We start from the raw sequence: 24,006 nt of genomic DNA, 5'->3' as shown, positions 1-24,006 counted from the left end.
TTCCTTTACTGCTTTTCAACACGGAACTTAAGTTAAAACTTCCATAATATTCACTGGACAAATGCAGTGGGTTGTATACATTTACAGAGAGTTTGAAGTCAACAGGGTGCTTAATATTACTTACAGAAAGAGGTAATGCTGTGATTTAATAATGGATAAGATATACTCAGAGAACACTCTTTTAACTAGGAATAAAATAGCCTTTGATATAATTAAACATTACATAATATTATTACCAAAATGTGTAGCAGAAAATTGCTGTCTGTACTGTAGTACATGAAGATCCACATAGCTTGGATGAAATTACGATTTGCAGGAGAAGCCTACAAAACTGCAAGTTTGACAAAGCCGTTAGAGCCAATCTGTGGTGAAGCGTTACAAATGGAACAGTGGCATTCTGGGATCTAGAATGGTCTGAAACCCCTTTCATATGTGGTTTGAGGTAGGGGTTTACTATGTGTTTATACCGCAATAAGCCGTATGGGTTGGCCTGTAGGTGCAAGGAAGAAAGAGAGAAATAATACTTATACTTTAAACACTGAACCCTCAGCCCAAGTGCATGTGTGCTGACACCTAGCAAATGTTTCTTTGAAATGTTGAACATTCCTATGTGTTTTGCAGTACTTCAAATCTCAGGGTCTCCTGCTTTGGGACTGAAAGTGCCACAAAGAGTCTGGGCACCAGAGTGCAGCATCAACTCAAGTTCTATTGAAATATGACGTTTTATGACAAAAGAAGTGTCCACCTGTAGCATTGACCAATGTAAGCACAGATAAGTTAAACCTGATTTAGTTATTCCTATTCCAGTTTCATGAGAAAAACTAAGTACGGCAGAGTGTTTTACCCTTTCAAAATATGCCAACCTGATCACACAAACAATAGTATACATTAGTTTCTCCTATATAATTTTGCTTCTTTATTTTATTATAGGATTTTATATTGGATCCCTCACCATTATATCTGGGTTATTAAAAAATACAATTGATAAAAATATGAATAAAGTTTCATTATAAAAGCAAACACTAGAGGCTTTTTGTCTGGGGAAACTGTCTTCAGGAAGAAGAGGGATGAGAGAGAGATTCCTAAATAATATTAAATGTCAGTCAATAAAACGAAAAGAACAATGGCTACATATCACACAGGTGATACTAGGAAATGATATTTCTTTTTTCTTAAAATCTTTCCCTTTCCTGTCACTGTCAGATTTCATGAAGAAGCCTGTGGCATTGTGAAACGTGGTGGGAAAAGAAAAATACAGGAACAAAACTATACCACATGCTATCAAAAGGTTAGTTATTGTCACCTATTTGTTCTTAACTTCTGTGGCATTCAGTTGGCACCATGATGTAAAGTGGGGCCACCGAGAAAGCATGGCTGGTGTCGATTTCAAATGAAATTTAAAAAAAATTTTGGTGTATCCTGCTAGTTAAGCCTCTGAACCTCTTTGCAATAGCACTCATTGCACTTGATGTTTTCCATTCCATGAACACCACAAAAAAGGAAAAGAAAAAGAAAAAAACAGGCAAACCCTAGCAGCCCATTGGGTTAGCACCATTAAAGTACATCAGCTTCTGTTGGCAGCAGCACACAAAGGAGAAGTATGAAAAAAGTATCATGTCTGAGTACCCACCTGAAAGCCCTATGCACCCATTTTACAGATGAGTTAACTGAAAGCAGCCTTTACTGTGAATCTTGTAGTGATAAAAGCTATAATGTAGAGAAACTCCCTAATTTAGAAGAGTTTGGGATTACGGAATGGTCTTTCAGTTAGTGAGAAAAAGCAAGAGAAACCAAGGGTCTGCATAGGTTGCCTACTTCTCTACAGTAAAGTTCATATTGTTGGCAGCATACCAGAGGAATTTTATATAGATAAAGTAGAATCAAGCAAGATCAATGAGAGGAACTAGATTTTGCCAGTGTAAATGCAAGGAACAAGAGTTTCATTTAAAATGAAAACTACAACTCAGGTTAATATCTTATCAGAGCATGAACACAGAAAATTAAAATTGAAAGCAAAAGCAAGTTCAATAAACATCAAAATAACTGGCTATTCAGAAGCAGGCAAAGCCTAGCAGTCCATTACCAGTGAAAGGGAAATACATTGCTAGCATCCAATATAAAATGTGAGTATACAAATTCCCATTCTTTAAGGTATCTAGGGACATTACACCAGTTTTGGTGTCACCAAGATTTCACCATCTTGTGAAAAACTTTAATCTCATTAAACTTGTGCTTGCAGTACAAGAAGACTCAACATACATGCCTCCTGACAGTCCTCTTGGCTGTCACAGCCAAAATCTGGACAGTTTTCTCAGGAAGAAGCCAAGTGTTGGAGAACACAAGAAGCAACCCTGTCCTTATGGGAAGAAATGTACCTATGGACACAAATGCAAATACTATCCAACAGAAAGAGGTAATCAGTCTCAGCAGTCTATAGCTAATGAACTTTGTGCTATGTGTGGATCCCAGTAAAAACTTCAAGTCTATTAAGACTTGGAGGAAAAGCTTCCCACCAAAAACAATGGGATCCCAGTAAAAACTTTAAGTCTATTAAGACTTGGAGGAAAAGCTTCCCACCAAAAACAAAGCAGAAACTGGATCTGATACTTCATCAGTCTTGGAAGAAAATGAAACCTTCTGAAAGACTCACTGGGATTTGTTAAAATAATTGCAGAAAAGGTGGAATAGGAAAGTACATTCCATTTGTAACATGTCCAGAGTGCCATTTGTAACATGTCTGGGGTGACATGTTAGTAACTTTTCGTGTGTAACACAAACATTGATTTTTGTGTTGATTTTGTATTTATTAAGACAGAAAATGTAGCAATAAACTTTATAATTTAGAGAAACTCCCTGATTTAGAAGAGTTGGGAATTGGGAGATGGTCCTTCAGGTTATAGCTGCTAATTAGTGAAAGAGAGACCAAGGGTCTGCAGAGGTTGCCTACTGCTCCATAATGAAGTTCATTGCTTGGTTCTTCTCATTCACAGATGCCTGTGTTTACTGAGCCTGGTGGTCGCTACAAGTCTGGAGTAAGGTTTGAATTCATGGTGCTGGAGCTCTGGTCAACGCCTTGACCAACTGCTATGGCACCTCCACACTACCACAGACTACCCAAAAATAAATCAAAGTAGAAGCAGCATTAAGAAATGGTCATTTTCACCCATATTCTTCTTGTTTTCTTGACCTTGAGAGAAAGAATAAGAAGTTGCATCTCACTGTGTTCTATATGATAAACACGGTCTTTTTCAGCTGTATCTGTTTTTGAACACACTGGCATTTATCTCAGGTTGCACTTGCTTCTTCTCCAGATCTGAAGGACACTTTGTGCCAAAAGGTTTGTCTAGCATCTCTCCCAACTATATAGTTGGTCCAATAAAAGATATCAGCAAACAGACCTTGCTTCTCACTTATGTCCTGGACCACCAACCGTACTACAGTTTGTTCCGAGACATTTGTGGGAATATGAAGATTTTATTTCCTAAATACATGATGAAATACCTAAAAATTCTTCTTAAATTATATGCTGGTAAATTTCTCCTTTTTCTTCTTGTTGCTGGCAATAAAAGGATATAACAATAAAAATAGCACATTAATGTCCTTATTTTTTATAAGTAAGCCTAGGAGTGTCACTCTCCCAAAATGAATGTCTGTTCTTTTCTGCCAGCTGTTCTTTTCTGCCCAGACTCTGGGCAGAAGCTGCCCAGAGTCTGGGTCAACTGTGGCATGCTTAAGAAAATGGCCTTGCAAGCCATGCTCTGGCACCTGTGCTGGGGGTTGCTGATCCCCAGTCTACATAATCAAAGGACTGGGTGATGGAGCAGCACTGTGAATCATGCCATGCTTGCTCCACACACATGGCCTCCTAGCATGGATATAAAGTAACCACCTCAGTGTACTGCATGGTACCTGCTAGGGGTGTGTGAAACAGGCTGTATTCAATTTGGGTTCGGATTTGACCTGAATCGGGGATAGTGATTTGATTAGTTGATTTGGATCACTGTCCCTGATTCGATTCAGCTGAATCCAAATCTGAAGATTTGATGCTGATTCAGAGAATCAGCGATTTGGCCATAGACACAGCTTTAAATGTTTTTTCTACATTTCTACAGCTCATGAACCCTGTGATGCTGGGGCAGATGGAGCATCTCACAGGACTATTGGGGGGACCCTGCAGGCTTGGTGGTGAACCCGGAAATAGACCAGAAGTACTTCCGGGTCCACTGGGGACCACACAGGGGGGCCCCTCTGCACCTTCTCTGGCTCAGTGATCAGCCACAGGGGGACTCCGGGTGTCCCCCAGACCCAGGAGGCACTAGTCACTGAGCCGGGGGAGGGTACAGGGGGTCCCCCAGCATGCTCCCCAGCGGACCTGGAAATGGACCAGAAGTTCTTCTGGTCCACTTCCGGGTCTGCTGGGAAGCATGCTGGGGAGCCCCCCGTGCTCCTGTGGGACGCTCCATCTGCACCAGCATCTCAGCATTCACGAGCCACTTGGTACCTTAAGGTATGTAGAAAAAACATTTAAAGCTGTGTCTATGTCCAAATTGCTGAATCTTTCTGAATCTCTCCAGATCGATTTGGAAGGTTCAGATTCAATTTGGAGAGATTAATGGGTCTCTTGATTCAATTAGGATTTGGAGATTCAGCCACTGAATCAGATCAAATATCCACCAAATTGAATCAGGGACCAAAGCTTTGCACAGCCTGATGTGAGCATGAGCCTTGGTTCCATGCCAAAGACCATCTCCACTTGAGATGGGCAACTGGTCACTCGGGCTGAGGAGTCAAAGATAGCCGGACATGATACTGGCCACTTCACTCCCCTTGTGTGGCACTGGCTATAAAAACTGTTGTGCTTTAATCATGCAAGGCCAAAGGGCTGTGAAGGCTGGATGGACCTTTTATCTTTTTATTTTTAATCTACTCTAAGCATCTCAATCATCTTATATTACTTTTCTTTACCCAGCAAGAATTTGTACACACAAAATGTCCAGGGTCACAGTACAACTAAAAAAAAAATCCCTGGCATAGTTTTATATGACATTTATAACATTTAAACTGTTATAATTTATAACACATATATGTGTGACATTTACTGTCTTCCAAATCACACAGTGTTTTTGGTATGTGTCTCTTCTTCTTTGATTATACATGTTGGGGCCTTTCTGAGACACATTACTTCGCTTATTGGCTCCTATGCTTAGGTGCAAGAGCCCCTTTAACAGGGGACACAGCATACATTTACAGCTGTTGGGAGGGTCAATATGTGACCAGAAATGTGTCTTGCAGGTGGTTGATTTGTACTAGAGGTCTTATTATGGAAAAGTTAGGAAATCTTGTGTTGGTTAGATGGGTGATTCCACTAGGAGGTGGTAGTGGGTGAAGGTTTTAATGGTGTTTTGAAACTAGCCTTTGGCATCACATCTAACTTTGATAAAAAAGAGCAAAGTGAAAGCTATCAGATGTATGTGAAATGTGCTATAAAACATGTGCTCTAAAACCAAGGTAATATAACTTTCAGACTAATTTGATTGCTAGTGCAGATGCATGGCAGCCAGCACTCTATGGCTGATACATTAGTACTGAATGAAACAAGTCTGGTTTATTCTATCTTTAGTAAACAGAGCACGAGGTTGACTGTAAATGGTCTGTTTAGCAGAATAGATTGAACATATGAAAAATTATTCACTATTTGAACACTTAAAACCCACACATGTCATTTATATCATTCAGGCACTCAACATAAAAGGTTTATTGTTTTTGGCAAAATAAGCTACAAACATCCTTAATTGGGATGCAAATTTAATGCACAGTTTAACACTGTTGACAGCTAAAAGGCTCATATGGACATTTCAATACATTTTTCCACTTACATTACAGATGGTAAGGAGCAGATATATAGTCAAGAGCCAAAACTATTTAAAAAGTGTAACATTTTTATTTGACAATTTTATATGCTTGTCAATATTTTAGGACTGACTTTGAGTTTTCCTTCTCTTGAGAAGTGTGTGAAATGAGGAAATTCGTTTTTGTAATGAAATCAAGTATGTGAAGATACTTGAACAGTCTAATCCTTTTAGCTCTAACTGTAAACTATTTTTTCTATCAAGTCCAAGTTAGAGATTTGTAATTGTTAGTTTCTCTTGCTTTCCCATTTAAGAAAATGAATTAGATTACAGATAATAAAGAATTATTGAATATTTTTGTTCTCCAATCACTGAAGTAGATCTTAGAGTTTAAGACAATGTGAAATGTCTTTCTGGCTTGCACCAGATATGTTAGGCCTCATCTATTTCCATTAAGATATGTGGAAAGATTCTCATTAACTCTAAAGACAGTTGGATTAAGCCTGTTGTGGTCCAGCTTCGTGCAAACTTCTCTATCATTTGCAGTTAACACAATCTAATCCTAACTGTCTACATCTTTGATAAAACAATGTGGCATCATGTACATTTGGAACATCTGAGTAGAATTAAATTAATTTCCCTTTTATTTTGCTGATTATTTTAAATCAGGGCTGACCAGTTCACTGGATCATATAAACTCTATGATAACTCCTCTCACTCCCCTTAAGTATGTCTCTGAATTTGGTCTCATAATGGATCAAGTGATTACTAAGAATTTATTTTTGTGTAAAAGGTAGGTAAGTCTTGGTTATGCCAAATCCCATCACAATCTCTTGACTCCCATGCCCAAACAGTTCATTATTTCTTCCAAAAAAATCTCCTTTTTATATTTAGAAATGTATAGTGTTGTGCCTCGGTAACCGGTGTACCCTTGACCTGTGAGCCTGGGTCGGCACGACCGGCTTGGCACAGAAGGGATAGATGACCGGACAGGTGGGGATTAGCGGTGAGTAGGAGTCAGGTGGCTTGAAGTGTATTGGTTATATGAAAGGTTTATTGTACTTACGCTACCGATGGTCGCAGCGTAGGCAGGATAGCTGACTTGTTCAGTTACAGTGCATAAAACAGAACAAACTAAAGGGGTCTGCTGGTTCATGGGGTTCCTGAGCCGAGCCTTTGCTTTCTAACCTGGAGGCTAGGTGCGGCTGCCAAACTCAATAGTCCCAGAACTGGTCAACAGCTCATGCACAGGGAAAATGCACTTTCAATCAGTAAACTTCCGAGAGCTCTTTGACGAGAAGGACAGACGAACCGGTGAGAAACGAATACGCCAAAATGAAGGTCGGTGGCGGGGAGATGTCTGCAGGTGGCCAATCTGCTGACTGTGTCTCCTTGGTGTGCTTGGAGTTCTCCGGCTTTTGGCGGGAGTCTGCTCTTAGTTATAGTCAGCAGTGACCAATCACTACATGCCAATTGTGAATATTTACTGACCGCCAATTATGTTCTTACACTAGCGACCTAGATATATATTCATCTGACCTAAATACATTATTCATCTGACCTACTTTACTGCCCTCAGCGGGTTCAAAAGGTCAGACATGTGTTGTGCACTTACAATCCTTATCATTGCAGTCAACAAGCCTCTAAAACATGGAGAACAAAACTTTTAACAATCTCCTACTGCAATACATCTCTCAGCAAAGAAATAAAGGCTACTAGTGCTGAGGGGTTTGTATGGCCGGCGTCCTTACTAAGTTATTATAGTCTTTTGCTTTGCTTTGCTGGCATTGGCACTCTAAGTGACAGGTTGAATTCAGACATGACATATAGCACTATATAATTACATAAACTCATGAACAGTATCATGAAAAATATATATCTAAATATCCACTAGCCACATAGCGTTTCTCATCTTTTTTCATCTAATCTAAATAGGTTTAGTTTTAATCTAAATGCTAATGTATGCATGTGCTTTGAGCTTTCAGAACACATTTTGAATGTGTACTATCAGAAACTAAAAAAAACTAAAAGGAACTTGTAGAAACTTGGATATTAGCTGCTATTGAACTGTTTGATTTATGGTAAGAATTTGCAAATAAGTAACTGGAGATTTTCTTCATTTATATTCCTATTGCCAACAAAATTATGAGGATACTTCAAATACAGAAAGGGGATCAACAAGAGCCACTTCCATGTAGTGATCTCTGGCAACGTCTCTGATGGCCAAGAGCTCCTGAATTGACAAACATGCCAAAGCGCACAAAGATAAAGATACAGACCCCATTTTGTCATATGAAAGAAGAAAGTACAGAAAGAAGAAGGCATTGCTTCATCTGGGAATAAAAACTGATACCTTTTGATGTAAATTACAGCTTCTTGTATGAATATCACCAGGTATTACACCTATGATAGTTTAAGCTGTCATTGTTGTAGCATTACATTAGTTGTCTTTGTATAGTACTGGGACCATTAATAAACCATTACTCATTGCTTGTACAATTCTTTAGGAAGTTCCTGGAACTCTTATTCTTTCACTAGCACATTTTCTTTTTGTTGCATCATCAGAAGCCTTCAAGGCTGCTTAAAGAAAATTGTTTTATGTGCAGTTCCAACTACAAAGAACTCTTTAACTTAGCTGTCATGGTGAAATTTGCCCATGGTACATACTCTATAAAAATCTATCCACAACATTAGTTCTATTTAAGCACTGTTTCTGAAACTAGACTTCTGCAGACAAATAAATATACTGCTTTGTCCATGGGCACTAAGTTAAACTTTCTCTTAAATGAACAGACACAGCGTACAGCCAACATACCCAATCTTCTGCAGTTTGTGCAATCTTCTGCACAAACCTGAAACCCCTACCATGTAAATCTATAGGAAAATATGTTCTAGAAAGTATAATTTTACCCTACTGAGCCATTTTGCTATTTGTAGCACTATTGGCTGCTATGGGAAAATGCTAAGGTCAAGATTTTCAAATGTAAGTGCCTAAAATGCATGTAATGTAAATGTAATTTATGTCAATTTCCAGATTCTTGACTCTTCCAGAATGGTGTGGAGGGAACTGACTGAAAAGGAAAATTCAAGCCACATGTATATTTTACAGCAGGGATGTCAAACATAAACCTGCGGAGTTATGGCATCTGGTCCATGAGGTTTCCATAGGGAGCCAGGAATTTGGGGGCAAGGCTCACTGCTGAAAATGAGGATCTGGAGGCCCATGGGGCCATGTTGGTGGTGGGGGAGGCCAATAACAACTGTGTTAATCCCTGTGGCTCTCTGACAGCACTCCATACCCCCCTCCGCCACTGCCAGAGATGGGTGGGGATCCAGCCTACAAGGACCCTGACACCCAGATAAGGCCAAGGGGTCAAACCAGTTTGAAATCTTCGCTTTACAGCAATATTTATCACTCACTTTGTTAAAAAGTGAGAACTGTAAATACTTGTTTTGCTATGAAAAATCTTAACTGAAGTTTAAACCAAATCTAAATTTTAATCTAAATGTAAAATCTGAAAATCTAAAATATGGTAGAACTTCCAAAAATAGAGAACTGTATTAATAAGTGTTTAAAAAAAGACCACAGATTTACACAGGAAGGTACAGAATCAATTAAATTGTCACATGCATTAGCTCTATTTTTGTCTATTATACCCTATAAAGCACTTACCTTATTGACTGGAATAATGTTTTTCACATTGAAGTAGAATCCAAAGTAAACCATATTAAAAACCCCATGACGGCCCAGGGTTGCAGTGAGACCTCGGTTGAGTCCTTGGAATCCCAAACCATTAGTTTTAATAATTTGCCGAGCTTGTGAAAAGGTAGATGGTTGCTGTACAAGTTAAACAAAAGCAGAATGAGGCCATTGTTATAAATGGTAAGTGTAGCAAAAAGTCTTCATAGTCTTGTTTCAAACTGGTTGATTATCACAGTGTTGCCGACTCACATGATTTGAATTGTTTCTCCTGCAACATTTGGTATATTTTTATCATATAGCCCCAGATCCTAGAATCTTGTGATTATGCGAAAATCACAATTTTCATTTAAAAAAAAAAAGTTTCAAGCCTTTATTGTTGCAGAGAAAGCCTTGAAATGGGTAACCCGAAAGAACTTAGACCAAAAGGTGAAGAAAAGAATCCTCAAACAATGTTTTAAAATATAATAAGTTTTAAACACATCTCATAATATTTTATAGCTGAACTCATGTTTTTTAATATGTCAGGTTAGCGTTACCACAAACAACAAAGAGGCTATGCTGCCAATATTGCAAGAGATGAAACATCCACACAGACTATATCACAATTAATCTATGTAGTAAAAAGATGAAAACAGCTTTTGTATACAGAGACAAATTCTCAGCACGTTCTAAGGCATCCTGCACCTGTCCTAAAACTCTATCTGAGAATTTCCTTTGCACAGGAGTATGTTCAGCTGACAGTGTCCTCCTTGCTCTAGGACACCAGGTATTGAGGACACCCCTAGCTGACGAAGGACGGGACCAGAGCATGATGTTTTGGCAATTCTGGAGAGTGAAGCAGCTCCTTTGGAGCCATTACTTGCTGGCATGTAGCCACATGGCTATTCTAACCTTCACTAAGGATAAGTTCATTCCCTGAGAGCCTCCAGATTTAGTGTTGGGGATGAAGTAAAAAAATGACAGGAAACCATATATGTGTCTTTCCAGGTGTGCTGAATAGTGTTTTGGTGCACGTGTGGTTCCTGCTCATAGTGTCAAAGTATAGTATAGTATATAGTATTGTGTCACTGTTATATATGTTTACACAAGAGATTTTTAGTGGAAACTACTGGATGCTCAGCACTTTTGAAACCTGAATCATACAGTCAGATTTCTTGTTCTGGATTCAGGAGTCTAACTTTAGGCAGACAATTATGAAAATCTCAGTCTATATTACTGTATTATAAACACATTGAAAATATAGCTAAAATTACTCAACATTTTCCTAATTAAATATCCTAGCATAATCATATTTTGCTCTCTAATGAAATATTTTACTTCAATGAGAGATTCTGGGTTTTGAAAATAAGGACATTCATTTAAATCCTTCAGTGTAGATTTAAGAACCCTTCTTTGAATCCATTTTGAAAATCTTGACTATAAAGAATAAAAACCCTATCACTTCAGAGAATAAGCCAAACAATAACTTAAACATTTCCCGATGGGCAAGGTATCACAGTAATGCCCATTCTAAAGATTCTACACTTTCCTCTAAAGTATGCAGTACTAGTCACTATCAGTACACCATGTACATCAGGGCAAATACTGTGTTCCTAAATGTATTGTGCCAGATTTTACACATTTACACAGGTCACCTTTCACATTTTAACTCTTTTATTTTTTCACCATAAGAAGAAAAAAGCGCATTTAAAAATGTTTGCTAACCTGTGTTTGGATTTCTCTAAACCATAATGCCACCTTTGCGTAACCAAATATTTAATTAGAAAGGCAAAACAAGACTTCCACTAGGATGCTTAAACAGGAAAACGTAGAATGATTTTGACTAGAACTTTGTCAACACTGCTAATTTCAATATACTTATTTGTTTAATGGGCTTCCATTTCAAATTCTCACCCTGGCAGATCAACAGTACCAGCCAAATGATCCCAATTATATCCGACACAACATATGACTGCTTATTTAGTTGACAGCAGGTTTAATTTTCTTTAATACTTTGTTTCACTCTGCTTTTCATATTTAGCAACTAATATTGACCTGCTAATGTTTTGCTATCTATCCCTACCTGTAGAAGTAAGAACCAAACAAGCCCTGTTTTATTATAATTTCCTTCTAGCTACTCAGAGATTCAAAGCTGTATGCTATAGTTCAGTATCTATCTTGAATGTACACAGACAGCAATATCCTTATTCTTGAAAAAAGTTAAGATGGGATCTTTAAGGATAATGTGTGGTCATGAACTCAGTTTCAAGTTTCAGCTCAAAGGTAAAAGCTTTGAGAGTACAGTGCCCACTGCCATATTACTGAAGAATTGATGCACTGTGACTCAGAGGGGGAGGAATGCCAGCTGGTGAACACCTAATGCCAGCTTCAGCAGTAGGTGAGTTTTCCTTGGCATAACAAAAGGCTGGTGCTAGGTTCAAAATCTCAAAAAATCACAGCTCAAAATTTTGTGGCTGCTAGCAAATGTCCATGAATAACTAGCTTGTGTGGTGCTTTCACTGGGGGCATACCTTGATGTTAGTGTTGTTCAATGTGAAATTGTATATACTTGCATTATGAATTGTTACAGGTGTGAACATGATATAGATTTAATCCACAGTGTTAAATCTAGAATTACAACATACTATTAAAATAAAAGGTTTGGGCAAGGAGTACTGCATTGGGATTTTAGGCCATCTTTTGCTTAACCCACCCCAACTTGAATTCTGGGGCTGCTGCAGGTTAAACTGAGTAAGTTAGAGCAGCTTCAGATTTAGTGATTGGTAATAGTTCCTCAAGGGGTTGCTTTTGTTGGCTACTCTAGACAGAGTGGATTGTTGTCCAGACTCAGTTCATTCACAAGAAGAGATGCTGATGTCACATTGATGATGCAGCCTCTATGCAAGCTCAGGATTCCCAACTGTTAGAGAAATCCTCAGTTGCTCACTGGCAGTATCTTTGAGTCCCCCTTGCGCTATTAAAGCATCACATAGTGGACTCAGTGGCTCAGTATTTGCCTCGTAATACATGTCTGTATTTCCTCTATATTCTTGTTTGTCTACAGTTTCCTATTCCACCTTGCCAAAATGGTAAAGCTTATAGGAAGACCAGTATTTTGTTCAGAGGAAATTCTGTTTTATGAATATGGAAATTCTGGCTGATTGTAAAGTTAACCTCAAACTTTAACTTATATTTAACAATATATCGAGAAAAGAATGGAACAGTTACCGTACCTCTGTGAAAACATTCCGATTGGCCTGCAAGCTAACCTTTACTACTTCAAAAGGGTTAACCACAACTGCTTCTGTTAATCCAGATCCCAAGCCAGCAACTGCAAATGTCTAGAAAGGTTAAATCAGTCAATATTTAAAAATCAAGTTTTCATGAGAGCTGTAGTAAAATACTCCATACATCACAGTACAAAGTGGAATGATATGATGAAAACTGAGAGACCCATGGTAATGCAGCAGTATACCATTACTAAACAGTTTTAGTCCTTGATTAGATGTTGACAGTTCATGAAGAAGAAATTACAAAAGCCACAAACCACATTCTAAAAAATGCAAAATAAAATGTCAAAGTCCCATCAACAACAAATCCTCTCTTTAGCTGGGATAAAACCTGTATTACTGATTTAAGATGCACACATGGAAAAATACTGCTCTTTGGTTATGTATGTGGAGAGTTTGACTTCAGCGCATCATGGGCATCTTTACACATGCCATTCGGTGAAGGTGGGGAGGGGGGGGTCTTTAATTAGAGCAGCTCTGAGAGTCACTTGTTCAACAAACTTTAGTTAAAGCACCCCTGCTACCATTTTGAAGTGCAGGGACACTGAATACATGTGATGCAGAGGCTGCTGGAGCATGCTAATTAGCATGTTTTAGCAGACTTGATTATCTCTGATGTGTGCTGATTAGCATGTGTTGGAGCAGATGTCCAGCACATGTATAGGTACCCAATAATTTTACTTGTGAAGCATAGCTGCAGTTATGAAGCACAATAAAACAACTGTATTGAGCAGTAAAATTTTCTTTAAAAAGGAACTAATTTTGTAAAGAACACTGAAGAACTTTTTCTAGCAAATTGCCCAGTTAAAAAAGGAAAACCCTTTATGGGTAAGTTTCAACTCTGAAAAGGCCCAAATGAGACTTAAATGATGCACAAGACAGGTGCTGGCACTCTTCACAGGTGGGCATTCCATTGGCTAAGAAATTGAGGGTACGACAGCTCTGTGTAAAGACTGCAGAAGCTGGCCTGTGCTTTGTAGTCAAGGAGGAAACATGTTATTAGGAAGATAAACAATGTCTTACTTTGTTCATAATAGATAAGTAAAATATCCAGGCAATTTCCAAATAGTGCATTTTAGATGTCCATTTAAATTCTCACTGCCAGCTCTCTCCTACTTACAAACCTGTCTCAAACCTAGAACAGAATATTGAGTAGTACATTTGCTAAACTAAAAAAGGAGGAAACGAATAGTTGTCTCTCAAAGGAGGCCAGACTGTGACTGGCTCTGAATGACTGTTCAAGAATGGAAAGGGTAGAAGGAGCAGCCATAATCCTAGCCATTGTGTACCTGAACTATGTGACACTGCAAGTGGGACTACACTTCCCATATGGAGTGGGAACATAGCCCTGACCCCTTCAGCATCATCTCTTGGATTCAGGCTACAGGGAATAGGGTGGAAATGCATTCTAACTCTTTCCTGTATCTGACAGAGAATAACTTGCGTTTGGAAGCTTGTCTAACTGTATCCCAACTATACAGTTGATCCAATAAAAGATACCACCCTAAGAAATCTTTGCCTCTTTTCAATGAGACACACTGCCTTGGTATGCGCTGTGCCAGGGTACCCAGAACCACACCTACCCCAACCTGAAAGTACATGGGACATATCTGAAACCTTTTAGATTTAGGTCTTCCTTGCATGGCTATGGCATTAAAGTGAAGTGAAGCTAATAGCAATGTAATACATTAAAAATACAGCAACATTTGTTGTTCAGTACATCTGCTGTGTGAATCAGAGCTGCTCTTTGTGAAGAATGAATATGCTGTGTTTACAGGTTTTCAGCACACTTCCTTTGGAAAAAGGCTGCCATGCACAAAAACCTATAAACCCTGCTCCTTACACTTGCTAGAGAGACAAATGGCAGCCTCTTCCCTGAATATGGGAAACTGCAAATGATTATCGTGTCGCATGAGTACTGAAAGGAAATTTCATGTAAATTGTTTACCATCCTGTGTGAGGGGTGGATTTGGAAGGCAGTAGCATACAGATTGAACCAAGGGTACTGATAAATTCAATATCTCTCTGTTTTATGCCCTGTGCTGACATGATATAGCCTAATGGAGAGTCACTTGTTCTTACAAGACAAGTTGCCACATATTTCTTCAACTCTCACAAACTTATATGTTGGGAGCCAAAACCGTAAAAAGAATTATAATCCAAAACTCATCTGACCAGGAAATCTATAATCCAGATGTTCAGGATTTTATTATTTGTTAAATATACTCTTCCAAATATTTCACATGTTTAACCTGGCATAAAACTCAGATACATGGACTATTATAAACAGGATACAGAAGTCTTGATAAAATGAGAAGTGTTTGATACATGACAAAATGAAAAATCAAAATAAGATAAAAGGAGTAGGGAGGGAGGCAAGGAATTAAACACAGAAATATTGAAATGAGAATTGGTGGTTTTCAAAACTTTTTTTTATTGAAATGGCCTATTTTAAAACCATATTTTTCATTTTTTATAGAAAGAATGCTGGGCCCTTTTCCAGAATTGTATTGAAAATGGTTATTGATTTGCTTTCAAAACAATTTCTAAAAATTCTTATGTCCACTGCAAATGGGTAACTGGCAAACAGAAAATGTCAATAAAAAAATCAATAGCATTTTTTATATTGTTGAGGAAAATATTTACACAAGTCTAAAAAGGTATGTTTCAAACACTGTAAAATTAGAAAAAAATTGAAGTATTGTTTAAGAAAGTTTTTAATTCTTCGATAAGCTTTATCTGAACTGTATTTACTATATTACCTTATCTTGCCATGATATTGCATATTATGCTTTTTCCTCTTCTTTTCATAGATATACCTCCTTTTCTTCTGTCTAGATCATTTGGTGGAATGTTGTTTTGCTACGTAAGTTAGTGGTTTTTGCTATTCCCTGAGTGTGTTTACACCTGCATTAATGTGCCTTTTCTAATGTGCATTAAATTTAGTACTTCCAATGTGAGTACTCCTGCAGTAGTGCATTTGCACTTTTTAAAGTGATGCTTAATGCACAATAGACTATTTTACTGACCATCAGTGGAATGTCAAGGTTTTTTATGTGATGCTTTAATGCATAGTAAAATAGTCTATTGGGCATTAAAGTGCACATGTAGATGTGCCCCTTGAATATTTCAGTTACTATATTTGGAGCAAATTACCACATTTACTTCTTTCTGTGGCATGTGGGTCATCAGAAATTTTGTTTCAATGTGTTTTTACATTAGTATAAAATTACCACATTTTCCCCTGCCAATGAAATATCCGAGTTCAGAGAATATAGGCCTGCTAAGTGTAGGGTATTATCTTAGACCATAATAAAAGAAGAGGTTTGTTATTTAAACCTGATTTTATTGCCAATGTGTTGCATGTTATTTATTTGTTGTTTAGTATTTATATGGTCAGATCTTAAAAAAGAATGTCTCATGGTACCTTATTACACAAACAGTCCCACAAATGAAAGGGACTACATGAAGAATAAATTATCACTAAATATAAAGGTACAGAATCAAACTGTAAATATGGAAATACATAGCTCTTCACAAAAATCCACTGTATCAACATAAACAGTCTTGCTGTGTTAATATACAATACGTGTTACTGTTTGCTTTAACAACAAATTTATGGTTCTGAGATGAAATCCTGTCTACTGAAATCAGTAGGAGATTTGCCATTAGGTTCAGTGGGCTTAGAATTTCACTCCTAATGCTTTATTCTTATGTTGAAAATTAGGGCTGGGCAAAACTTCAGTTGCTGATTTGATTCGGAAGAGATTTGGCCCAATTCAGCAGCTGAATCTCTAAATCCATATTGAATCAGGAGACCTTTTAATCTCTCTGAATTGAATCAGAACCCTTTGAATTGATTCAGAGAGATTCAGAGAGATTCAACCATTCAGCCATAGACCGCTTTAAATGATTTTTCTACATACCTCAAGGTACCAGATGCAGCTTATGAACGCTGAGGTGGTGGGGTGGATGGGGCATCCCATGGGAGTGGGGGGGGAGTCCTCCATATGCTCAGCAGCAGACCTGGAAGTGGACCAGAAATACTCCCTGTCCAGTTCTGGGTCTGCTGTGGAGCATGTGGGGTACCCATCCCACCCCCTGGCTTGGCGACTGGTGCCTCCTGGGCCTGGAGGGGCACCAGGGGTACCCCTGTGGCCAACTGCTGAACTGGAGGGGTGTGGGGGTCCCCCGTGCACTTAGTGGCAGACCCAGAAGTGGACTGGAACTAATTCCAGTCCAGTTCCAGGTCCATCACCAAGCGTGTGGGGGACCCTCCCCCCCCATTGGGACGCTCCATTCACCATGCCATCTCAGCCTGGTTCCTCAAGGTACGTAGATAAAGCATATAATGCTGTGTCGATGGCCAGATCGCTGATTCTCTGAATCAGAATCGAATCTTCACATTCAGCCAAATTGAATTGGGACAGTGATCTGAATCAGCAAATCAAATCACTGTCCCCCAAATTGAGCTGAATCCGAATCCAAATCGAATACTGCCCCCTTTGCAAACCCCTATTGTAAACCCTTAGGGAAAAGAGATCTTTTTTACATGTTTGCTCTGAGCCCTGATGGTGGTTCTAGGAACTAGTGCCATACAAGTACATAATAAGCAAGATCAATATATTTTTAATATTTTCAAGCATGAAAAATAATATCCCCAATATGGCTCTATATTGTTCATTGCAAGAGAGTCGAACAAATGTTATGCAATAACATAGTGAATTATCATTAGGAAGACATTCCAATTTATCTATCATATTATAAGTTGCTCATCATAAATAAAAATCAAAGCAATAAAAGTTTTAAATAAACAAATCTGTCTTGAAGAAGTTTGGATTACTGGGTCCATTTACTCTGTATGCTATCTCGATATTTTTAATGCTGGGGAGAGATACAGACCCATCCAATAACTGCTTAATAAGAAGAACTCTAAGGCATGTATTCATACTTACCAGTCCTGGTGGGAGCATAGCATATCCTAGTAATTTCTTGTACTGTTCGAAGGTGAAAAACTATTAAAAAAAACCCAAACAGTTGTGTTTCAACTTCAATGGTGGACATAAAAATGTATAACAAATTATTTATCTGATTTACGGAAAAAAGGAAATAATGAAGTCCTGATTTTTCAAGAATTCTACACTGTGTAACCATGCTCCTCTGTGAATTATAAACATAAAATACTTCAGTTGCACATAGGAAAAAACTATATAAGCTCTAAGGTAGTGGAAAATCTAGTAATTTAACTTTTTTGCTTTGTAAATGATATAAAAGACTGTGTACTGTTTTACATAAGAGCAGACTTCCAGTACATTGTCTTTATTTTCAGTTTACTAACCTTTCACTGGCATCTCATTTTCAGATGCTGCTACATTAGTTATAGAATAGCTGGTGTAATCTGTTCTAGCAACAAATGAACCATACAATTTTCATTTAGTGCAGCCATTCCCAGTTTTGGTAGGCATTACAGATTCAAAGATTCACAGAAGTTTAGGGCTTGAAGGGTCCTCGTGAGATTATTGCGTCCAGCTCCCCTACTCCAGGCAAGAAAGACTGCTGGGGTCAAATAACCCCAGCAAGGCGTCCAGTCTCCATTTGAAGATCTCCAGGGTAGGTGCCTGCATCTATTTGAAATTTCTCATTTTTAACAGATTTGACATCTATGCACATTTTTGTAGTCTTCCGCTGTAAATTAATATTTTTTTCCCAATTTTTACCACCCTTTAAAAATATTTTCCTCAGTCAATAATTTACTATTGTTTAAGGACCTATGAATAAGTGGCTAAGAAACAGGCCCTGAACAGATTTAAGATGGAAATAAAAAGAAAGTTTCTAATCATCAGGAAAGTGAGAGTCTGGAATTGAGTTCCAAGAAGAATGGTATGGGAAAGAAATCTAACTAATTTTAAACTGCAGCTGGAGATGATGACAGGGTTGCCTGCAACAGCAAGGGACTGAACTCAGTCATCAAAGAGCTACCTTCCGTTCCTACATTAATTATATTCAGCAAGTTTTTTTAAAAGCCCCATATTTCTGTGGTAGGTTTGGAGTAATGTTTTGGTCATGATGGTCCAAGAAATATGCACAAGGTGTGGATTTAACCAGGTCCAAGGAGGGGATCCTCCCCCTCTATGCAGCACTGGTCAGGCTGCAGCTGGAGTACTGCATCCAGTTCTGGGCACCGCACTTCAAGAGGGATGTGGACAACATGGAGAGGGTCCAGAGGAGGGCCACCCGCATGGTCAGGGGGCAGCAGGGCAGGCCCTACGAGAAGAGGCTACAGGACCTGAACCTGTTCAGCCTCCATAAGAGAAGGCTGAGAGGGGATATAGTGGCCTGTTACAAACTAGTCAGAGGGGACCAGCAGGCATTGGGGAAGTCCCTGTTCCCCCGAGCAGTACCAGGAGTGACTAGAAATAACGGTCACAGGCTGGCAGAGGGTAGATTCAGACTAGACATCAGGAGGCGTGACTTCACTGTCAGGGTGGCTAGGATTTGGAACCAACTTCCAAGAGAAGTGGTGCTGCACTTAAAGACCTGGGGGTCTTTAAGACAAGGCTAGATGAACACCTTGCTGGGGTCGTTTGACCCCAGTACTCTTTCCTGCCATGGCAGGGGGTCGGACTCGATGATCTGCTCAGGTCCCTTCCGACCCTACCAACTATGAAACTATGAAATTTTCCAGGCTGATGCTACCAGAAATAACAATGAGAATGGTAAACAGCATCTTCTGCAGTTATAAATAGCTTGCTAGAATGATGAACTAGGAGACTATAGAATCTTAGTGGATAGAGAGGGCAGGAAGAGACAAAATTCCAGGCAGAATCTGGAGTTATTACAAGTAATATGCCATGTAAAGTTACAGGTTTCACACTTTTGAGAAGAAGGGTATATGCAAGGTCTGGGACTATAAATCCTACTAGATATGTTTCCTATAATTTACCTACAGATGTCTGCATCTCAAAAGTAAGCAGCCACCAACCTCTTATCTTCCTGACCACTGACTATAGAGTGCTTTAGTGCTGGAGGTCCCCTGGCTTTCCAATATTCTTAAACAAGAGACTGTAAATGTATTCCCCAGCAAGCTATTCACATGGCTTCCAACTATAAGGCCCACTACTAAGATGCCTCAGACTGTTCTGCAATACTGAAGGAGGCAATGGGAAGCAAGGCCAAATTGCTGCAAGTCTCCCAAGAAGCACTGAGGAATCGAAGTTCTTTATTAAACAGAAGGAAATGGTTAATCTGTGATGCACAAGGGAAGCATCCTAATTCCATAGGACTCCATTTATCACTTTCACAGAGTTCTGTGCATAAAACAGCTTTTGCTGTGCACCACCTACACAAGAGCATGAAAAACAAAACATCACTTTGGCATTTCAGCTTGGTGGGATGGAGACCTTCTTTGCTATAGCAGGCTTGGCAGCATTTTCTGAACCAGACACCCTTTTAGTAGAACAGTACTAAAATCAGAAAATATATATTACAGCTCTGTGTTGCAAAATATAAATTTGAAAGTATGAAATCTCAGTGCTCGATACTCAAGTCACAGGATATAAATAACTTTTTGTCTTTAAAGGGAATTACTCAAGAAAAATTCCCTAAAATGTTCACAAAATGTACAGATTTAAGAACAATTTACTACACATAAAATAAATATGTTTAAGATCACTGGAATAAGCTTGCTGATAATCAAACCAAATAAATGTGTTAAATTAGGTCTAGCAATATAGAGAAGTTAAACAATCATGAAATGCACCCACTTGTAGAGCATGCCATAATTTCCTGAATCGCTTTTACCTTTAGAATAAAATAAAATCTCTGGAAAAGTGTCAGTCATTGCAAGGTCAGTTACTATACTGAATCAAATTAGGTGTTTTTTTTTTGTGGTAAAATTGCTTTCTTCTCTTTCCAACATCTTTCTAGTCAGTGTTATCCTCCTAACCTTTCATGGAATTTATGGTATTCCTTAATGTTTTCCATAGCCTCACAGATCTGTAAAATGGCTGCAATAAAGGAAGAAATATATTACCTAGCAATTTTTTGGTCTTAACATTTTTACCTTAGAGTATCAATGGCTTCCTAGAGTCATAAATAAAAGAACTACTTCACAATAACTTTGTTTCATGTTACACAACTATTTTTAAAGAAAACTAATCAATGCCAATAAAATGCAACATAAAAGTAGCTGTATGTATTAACATGACTAATGTATGAATAAGGTGTATGATACCTGAGAGCATCCAAACTCTCTTTAATAACAACAAATAGTTTGTTTTTTTCACCCTATAATTCTATTAAATTAATAGCCCTCACAAAATCCAAGGATCAGTATATATAAAATATATGCTTTCATATATCTAATAACCAATACTATCCATCTGGCAAAGAAACACTTTAATTCAAGTTAAACAGAAAATAGCCAAAGTACTTACCAGATGTCTCAATAACTTTAGTGTAAAATATGCTTGAAACAAGATGTCTGGGAACATATGTACAATATATATTTACCCCAAAAGTTCATCTGTTAACCATTCTATTGGCACCATTCATTTCTTTTCTCCAAGTCCAAACTAACTCAGGGTTATAAAGTATGACTTTTCATCTTTGAGAAATAAAAGCCTTTTTTTTTTTAAAGAAAAAGAGAGAAAGAAAGAAACACCAATATAGAAAGTCAAAGGAGCTAATATCTTAAAAAGTGTGCTTGTGTTTCCAACACTTAGCACTCAATTAAAATATTGCATCAGAACACCTTTGTTTTGATAGCTTGCTTTTTACATGCAAATAGTTGCATCAAATTAATGCATTATCCCAGGTACATGTTGCTATACTTCTTCTCAGCACAAACTCTGCCTTGTTTATTTATGTTGGTGATCATTTATCAGTACAGTAGTTTCATAATCCAAATCAATCTTTCTGCACACTTTTATAAGACATAAATGGCCCATACAATATGAGCTGTACAAAATGCTCCCCATAAAACAATAAATGATATTGCCACAAATTGAAAATTGCCCTTCCTCAAACTTCCTTGAAGGTGAAAGATAGACAAAAATTAGACTTCCCCTAACTACTGCTTAGTTCTGTTAAACTGGAGTGGGCAGGGCATTCCAAATGAGCAATGGTCTTACAGCTATGCATATTTAAATGTTAAAGTAGCATCCTGGGACTGACAGACATGCAGCTCCCTGCTGTAACAGCAAGTGCCATAAGTTATATTGACCCTCCCACCCTCGACCCAACAGATGTTCACTGTTAGGGGAGAAGCGGTTGCGGGGGGTGGGTGTATAAGATCAAGCTCCACTTTGGAGCTGATCCAGGAGGAGCTGTGCATCTGCAGCCTCTCTCCCTTAGCTACATGCCCCCCATAACTCCAGTGCTGTTGGCAGGATGGAAGGGGGGAAGGGAGGGGATGGAGCTCCCGTCTGGGGTCTGCCTAGCCTCATGGGAGGAGGGGGAGGCTCCAATGGACTCATCAGCCCCTCTCCCCCTCCCCCCCCAGCACAGGCTGGACAAATTTCAGACTTGAGCTCCCTCCTCTCCCTTTCTTTCTTCCCCTCCCATCGTTTAGACAGCACCAGGGGTGGGGATGAACTGCAACAACTCAGCCCCAGTTGGCACAGGGACAAACAGAAGTTAATGAAGGCACTCAGCTTTGGAGCACCTTCATCTGAACCCTCATTTAATTTAATGCATGATTGGGCACTTTTAAAGCACTCTGCAGCCACACACTTCTGTTAAGGCATGGCTATAGAGAACTTTAAAGGGGCTGATCATGCAACAAATATCACTTCTGTCAGTGCCCCCTGTGGTTTTTCTTGATCTCTTGACTAGTTTGTCTCCTTGCAGAAAAACCCCAGAAGAAAAAAAAAGAAAAGAAAAAAAGTTTGATGAATTTTGATTATTTTAGATTTTCTGCTTTAAAACCATATTTTTTTTGCATGGGATGGGGGTGGAGGATGGGAGAAGACTCATGATTGTTGAATGATTGGAATTGGCAATCATATAATCCAGTTCCAGCTGTTCAGAATGTGCCAAGAGAATGACTTCCTCCCATATAAAGAATTAATGTGGAAGGCAAAAAACCAGGAAAAAAATCATTAGGAATACTTCGAAATGTCATCCTTCTATTCTGCACTGCAACTATAGTTTTTTTTCTTATAGCCAGTCATTTTCAGACAGAGAGAGCAGACATCTTATTTGCATTTACAAAATGTAAATAGTTGGTACAGGACAGCAAGAAAGACTTGGATATTTATGAAGGTACAAGCTGGCAGTTGTTCATTTCTGGCAGCACACAGTACTCTTCTTTTGAACCCCTGGCAGTCAAGGTGAAAAAAAAGTATGAAGCCTTGGTATTGGAAAGGAAGCTTATTCCATTGGCAGAAGAAGCCAAGCCATGCACACCAAAGCCTGGGAGGATCATGACTAGTGCCCTCCAGAGGAAGTCAAAAGTGGCTGTAGTTGGTAATTAGGGTTTTAGAATGACATGCATAAGCTGGATGAAATGGTCAGAAATTAATTGACTGAAATTCAATATGGATAAATGCCAAGTCTTGCACTTACGAAGGAACAATCACATGCACAACTACAGACTGGGGAACAACTGGCTAGGATGCAGTACTGCAGAAAAGGACCTGGGAAATACAATGGATTGTAAGCTGAATATGAGGCAACAACAGTAGGCTCTTGTTGCAAAATAAACTAATAGAATACTAAACTGCATTAACAAGATCATTGCATGCAAGTGAAGGCAAATGATTCTTCTTCTCTATTTGTCACTGGTGAGACTTTACGTAGCACGATGTGTACAGTATTGGTCCCCAGAATTCAAGAAAGACCTGGACAATTTGGAAAGAGCCCAGAGCAGAGGAACAATAATTACAGGTTTAGAAAACATGACTTACAAGGATAGGTTGGAAGAACTGAGATTATTTACTTTTGAGAAGAGAAGACTGAGGGGGAATTTGATAACAGTTTTTAACATGAATGACTGGTGCGTCCCAAGACTAGGGGGCACCATGGTAGTGAGTGGGGACCACCCACAGATGCTGGTGTCAGTGTCAGCAGCAGTGGGCAGGGACTGCCTGCAGATGCTGACGGAAGTGTTGGTGGAGCGGGGGTGGTGGTGAGCGGGGACCACCTGCAGATGCCGGCAGTAGTGTGGGCAGCAAGGTGGGGGGGG

General features: G+C 38.8%; 1 protein-coding gene across 2 annotated transcripts in view; it reads right to left on the bottom strand.

Moving 5' to 3' along the window:
- SLC25A21 (solute carrier family 25 member 21) overlaps window positions 1-24,006 on the bottom strand; it is a 530,971-nt gene that overhangs the window by 13,823 nt on the left and 493,142 nt on the right. The window contains exons 5-7 of one of the 2 annotated variants that reach the window (XM_019518868.1): window positions 17,777-17,836; window positions 12,765-12,872; window positions 9,523-9,687 (exon numbers count right to left, since the gene is read on the bottom strand). In XM_019518868.1, coding sequence (XP_019374413.1) covers window positions 9,523-9,687; window positions 12,765-12,872; window positions 17,777-17,836 — 333 coding nt within the window. The remainder of the gene's footprint in view (window positions 1-9,522; window positions 9,688-12,764; window positions 12,873-17,776; window positions 17,837-24,006) is intronic. The other variant, XM_019518869.1, reaches the window with a different exon arrangement.

The sequence above is a fragment of the Gavialis gangeticus genome, unplaced genomic scaffold, assembly GCF_001723915.1.
Source record: "Gavialis gangeticus isolate Ggan-Ray unplaced genomic scaffold, GavGan_comp1, whole genome shotgun sequence".
Lineage (NCBI taxonomy): Eukaryota > Metazoa > Chordata > Crocodylia > Gavialidae > Gavialis > Gavialis gangeticus.
The sequence above is the reverse complement of the archived record's forward strand: the minus strand, read 5'-3'. Positions and strand labels throughout refer to the sequence as shown.